Here is a 5,426-nt window from a genome sequence, read left to right on the forward strand (position 1 = left end):
TGGGCTCAGTTTTATTCAAGAAGATGAACAAAAAGCATCATTCACAGAAAACACAAGGATCCAAACAAGTCAGGTTTAAGTCCAGCTTTAGATCATCACAAGCTGCTGCTGGCTGAAGCTCACTAACTTGTACCACGTGTTGATTTTATTTCCACATTATTGCATGTTTATGTGGAATAATCCATGTAATTAAGAAATCAACACGTACTGATTCAGCCTCGTGTTTCTTATGTTCCGCTACAGAACCTCTACAGAACCTCTACAGAACGTCTCCATCGTCTCCCCGCTCTGAGCCTGAAGCAGCGATAACTCTGCCTGAGCGTCCCCGAGGAAACCAGAGTCTCCATCAGGACAGGATGAGGAGGTTGCTAAGCAACTGGTACCTGGCAGCATGTTTCCTTCCTCCAATTAAAAGAGCAAACCTGCCCGGGAGGAGCAGAACCCACTGATGAATCTGCTAATTGCTCGTGTCCACACAGATCAGATAATCTTCTCCACTGCGCTGTTATTAGAACAACCGCTGCACTGAAGATCTTAATGAGACAAATTGGGGACAGAGTTTAAACCTGATGATACACCGATTATCTGCTGCATTTCTGTTCTGTTAGCTGAGTTCAACACAAACTGGTTCCAGTTTAAAGTCAAACGTCTGACTGGGACGGCACAGTGAGGCGCTGAGAGCTGCTCTGGACCGGATCAGAGTAAAACCAAACTGGGTTTCACATACTAAGAGTTTCTTTAACCCACTGTCAGGTTTAAAAAGCATGTTGTAGTTTTTCTAATTTGCAAAACGACAATTTATCAAATCCGTAAAAACACAAAAAAAACACCAGATTTACAACTTTAATGTGGGTCTTGTCCAAATCGTGTCCAATGTTCCATTAGTTTGGGAAAATTAATCAAATCTAAGCTTAAAATCATAAGATTTCATCAAAACCACCTGACGTGTCTTATTTTACAAGATGACAAAAAAAAACAGTCAGCACCTCCTCACCATGAATCCTATCTCCTCACTATGAGTCCTATCTCCTCACCATGAGTCCTATCTCCTCACCAAGAGTCCTCTCTCCTCACCATGATTCCTATGTCCTCACCATGAGTCCTATCTCCTCACCATGACTCCTCTCTCCTCACCACGGTTCTGTCTGTTAATTCATCGGTCCAGGTTCTTACCACTCCGATAGAGAAGTAGTTGTTGACGATGCTGTAGGGAACCGGGTCTCCTTTCTCTTCCTTGTCGTCGGGGACGATGTCGATGTTCCAGCGGTCCAACACCACCTCGGTACTGTGCTCGATGTCCCTCAGGAACTTCAACAGGCTGCCGCCCTCGTAGCCTACAGAGAGGACAGGAAACAGTCAGACAGGAAACCATCAGACAGGAAACAGTCAGACGGGAAACAGTCAGACAGGAAACCGTCAGACGAGAAACAGTCAGATGGGAAACAGCCAGACAGGAAACAGTCGGACTGGAAATAGTCAGACTGGAAACAGTCAGATGGGAAACTGTCAGATGGGAAACAGTCAGACGGGAAACAGTCGGACTGGAAACAGTCAGATGGGAAACAGTCAGATGGGAAACAGTCAGATGGGAAACAGTCAGACGGGAAACAGTCAGACGGGAAACCATCAGACGGGAAACCCAGAGCTCCTTCAGAACCAGCTGACATCAGTAGAACCAGATCTTTGTGCTCAGGCTGGACGTCGTGGAGAAAATCCCTCATAACCAGGTTTCTAAATCTTTAGTTTCAATCGTAATTTCTCAACTTGAATAACTATTTTAGAAAATCTAAATCTGAAACTGAATTTTTTAACTTGAATTAAAGTAATCAGTAGATAAATTATCAGCAGGAAACATGACGAGTGAGATCCAGGAAGTTTTGAATTTCTCAACCTGAGTAACTGTAAGATAAATCTAAATTTGAATCTTATTCTTTGGATTCATTGGATGGAAACTGAATTCCAATGAACTTAAAAAAAACGAGTTGTGATATTATTTTAGAGACCTGAGTTCAGTTTCAAGTACGTTTGACTCAGAAATCCTCTGCAGACGTTTGGAGGCTGTTGGTTTTAGAATCATATTGGTTGTGTGTCTTCGTACTTTTTTCAAACGAGATCATTTCAATGTTTTAAATAGTTAATTAGACCAAGTCTGCTGGTTCACTGCTGTGTAATTATTCCAGATTCAGGAATCAGGTGAAGCATTGAGGCTTTAACTGACAGTCAGCTCTGAGCCGCTGGAGGAGATTTTCCAAAACCATCATTTCAGCCGATTCATATTTAAATCTCCCGGTTTCTGCAGAGAGACTGAGGAGGTTCAGACGTGGAGCACAAAGGCGGTGATGAGGAGAAGCAGGACTCCAGCCGAGCGGCTCTGCGGGAGGTTCTGGATCGAGTTTGTTCAGGAGTTTAAGTCTGGTCCCAGCAGGAAGCACACCGACGTCTTCCTGCTCCGGCTCCTCAGACAACATCCAGGTGCAGCTCGGCTCTCTGCATACGGAGTAACCGACTGCCATTAAACCCACTGCTTTGTGAGGTAATTCATGTAAAAGCGTTTCCCAAGTCCAGGTGACAAATGTATGGTTTGTCCAAATATATTCAGTTTACCGTCACAGAGGAAAGAAACCAGAAAATAGAACCTTTCATGTTTTTTTTTTAAAAATAGTTCAGCTCATAATCAGTGATGATTTATTCTAAGTGTCTAATATGACAGATTCTGAATCAGTGACATGATGAGAAATATGTTTCTGGTTTTATCTCTAATAGCTCCTCAGATGTTGTTGTGGAAAACTCTGATGTGAGAATAAACCTGCTGAACGGGTCGATTCAGAAACGACTGATTGAGCTCAAACTTCACATTTTAAATATTCAGAGTTTGTTATTAAAAAGTTGAAGGTGAGCTGGTCGAGCAGAACGATGATGAGCTGAGGTGGAAAAACCCCGACGTGTGATGAATTCACACCATAAATAACCCCACAGCGGGTCACTTCCTGTTTAACTGGTCCGCTTCATTTGCACCAATCAGAGTGGTTTTTACTGGAAACACTTGGGTGCGTTGGTGGAGCGTCAGTTCTGCTCCTCAGGTGAAACCATCGCTGCTCCGTCTCTTTATGTCTGAGTTCTGGTCCCAGAGCTCAGCGGATCCGGCAGCTTATTGACTGGATATTAGTTAGCGCTGCTCATAACCAGCAGCTTTAATTAGTTAATGCTGCTCATAACCAGCAGCTCTCATCACAAGACTGACGTCAGCAGCCTTCTGCACATCAGCGCTCTGGAGTCCAACGCTTCCCTGAAACTCCCGGCGAGGTGTGAAGCTGCAACACGGACCTGAGGCTGTTTAGAGTCGATTCAGGGAGCAGTTCAGGATTTTCTTTCTTCATCGAGTCACGTTTGTTTCTCATCGTTCCTTGAAAAGACACCTGAACTCCACACCTGGACGCTTCAATCACACGTTTAACTGTCTGAGTCCTCACCTCCTCCCCAGCGAAGGCAGCGAGCCAGATCGTTCCCGGTCCCCAGAGGAAGGATCGCCACCGGAGGGTGTCGGGAGAAGTTGGCCTTGTCTGCACACAAACCACACGTTTAGAAAGCTTTAGAAAGATGATCCACTGAGCAGCTTCTGTTGTGTTCTTGTTCTGCTGCACATCACTATCTGCTCTGCACTCTACACTTATTGTACATTTTGCATTTTATATTTCTTGTTGTTTATTTTTGCTTATTCATCTGTATTTGTGGTGGAGGTGACTTTTTCTTTGTGCTCTAACAAACACGTCCCCTCTGGGATTAATGAAGTATTTCTATTGTGTTCTATTGTGTTCTATTCTGTTTGTTTCTGTGGCTGTGATGAAGTCAGAGTTCGACGACGCACGACGCTGAACTGATGCAGCTTCACGACGTCACCGCTCAGGATGATGTCTGAATCTAATTCATTAAATTAGATTCTGCATTCAACACAAACAGGTCCTTTAAATTACTTTTTAAAATGCAGACTAGTAATTAAGTCAAATTACCTTCAATTGTCTAGTTTGCTTGATTTAAAACTCTGAGTCATTTCTCGTGAATTAAATTTCAAATGTCAGATTTTTTTTGTTGGAACACAAAACGTCACCAGACGGATAAATATAAACACGACGTTTAACTACAGGAAGGTAGTGAGTAAAGAAATCCACATTGATCACAACCAATAAAAGAAATGTTAAAAGTTATAAAAACCAAGTTTGTCCTGAACTTTAAATATTCATTAAACCTGTGAACTCGCAGCAGGTTTGAAAGTTAATTAAAAAAAAGCCAACATGACTGTAAAACCAGACAGAACAGTTGGACTGTGTCCCGTTCCATCAGGACAACAACCAACAATAAAATCACCACATTCAATCAGAATCACTCTTTTCTACAAATTCTCATTTGAAAATGTGCCAAATGAAATAGTTTAAATAGATCCTGTAAAAACCTAAAAACTCTGAACTCCAACTCAGGAAAGAAACTGAAAATATTGATGTAAAAAAAGACCAAAGAGGATCTAAAGTGACAAAAACGTCTTCAAAATGCTAAAAAATAAAAATAAAAATACTCAACATGACAGAAGACTTGTCAGAAATGATATAAGTTTGTTGAAAATGATCAAAAACCCTTAAAAATGATCAAAAATCAGACGCACTGGGTCCAAAGTGACTGAAAAGATGATTCAGAATTAGACTAAAGACTTTTTTTTTAAAATGGAGGAAAAGTCTGGAGAGGCTGGAAACAGACACACGGCGATAAAAATGATAAAAATGATCCAGAAAACAACACACAGAGACAAAACCGTCACACGGAGACACAAAATGACCAAAACAAGACACAAATAAAACACAAACTGACAGTTAATAATAAAAATGACCACAAACAGACAAACAAACAAAAACAAACAACAACAAAAACACATGAAACGACGTAAACGAGAGACGATAAAAAAGATGTGAAACGTTTTCCTTCAGAACAGAAACTGGCTCGTTTCTCGTTCGTCTCTTGTTTTTTGTGACTTTTCTCCACTTTAAGCTTCATTTGTTTATTTTCTCGACAGAACCAGAACCAGAACCACACTCGGGCTCGGCTGGCCAATGGTGTCGCTTTGGCATTTTAGAAAAAGATAATCAGCGTCTAAACACGCCGACAGCTTTCATCCAAGAAAATCTAACGTTTCATGTTCTGGTTCTGTTGCGCTGCAGTCAAAATGTTTTTAAATAGACCCAGACAGAGTTCAGAACCCCGGGCACAGTGTCCTGTCAGAGGGGCGGTCGGTACCGATGCAGTCGAGGATCCAGCCCACCGTCCCGTCGCCTCCACAGGCCAGAACCCGGAAGTCCGGGACGTCGTGGAAGAAGTTCAACCTGAGAACACAGAGAACAGTTGAAGTCAGGCGGGTTCTGGTTCTGCTGCTCCGACCACAC

The 5,426-nt window shown here is 42.3% G+C and overlaps 1 protein-coding gene across 1 annotated transcript in view; it reads right to left on the reverse strand.

Annotated features, from left to right (window-relative positions):
* The window catches only part of dgkg (diacylglycerol kinase, gamma), a 121,064-nt gene that overhangs the window by 57,698 nt on the left and 57,940 nt on the right, over window positions 1-5,426 (reverse strand). Inside the window, exons 15-17 of the mRNA XM_008295897.1 lie at window positions 5,281-5,366; window positions 3,471-3,560; window positions 1,174-1,334 (exon numbers count right to left, since the gene is read on the reverse strand). Of these exons, the coding sequence (XP_008294119.1) occupies window positions 1,174-1,334; window positions 3,471-3,560; window positions 5,281-5,366 (337 nt within the window). The remainder of the gene's footprint in view (window positions 1-1,173; window positions 1,335-3,470; window positions 3,561-5,280; window positions 5,367-5,426) is intronic.

Source organism: Stegastes partitus, unplaced genomic scaffold, assembly GCF_000690725.1.
Source record: "Stegastes partitus isolate 25-593 unplaced genomic scaffold, Stegastes_partitus-1.0.2 Scaffold1082, whole genome shotgun sequence".
NCBI lineage: Eukaryota > Metazoa > Chordata > Actinopteri > Pomacentridae > Stegastes > Stegastes partitus.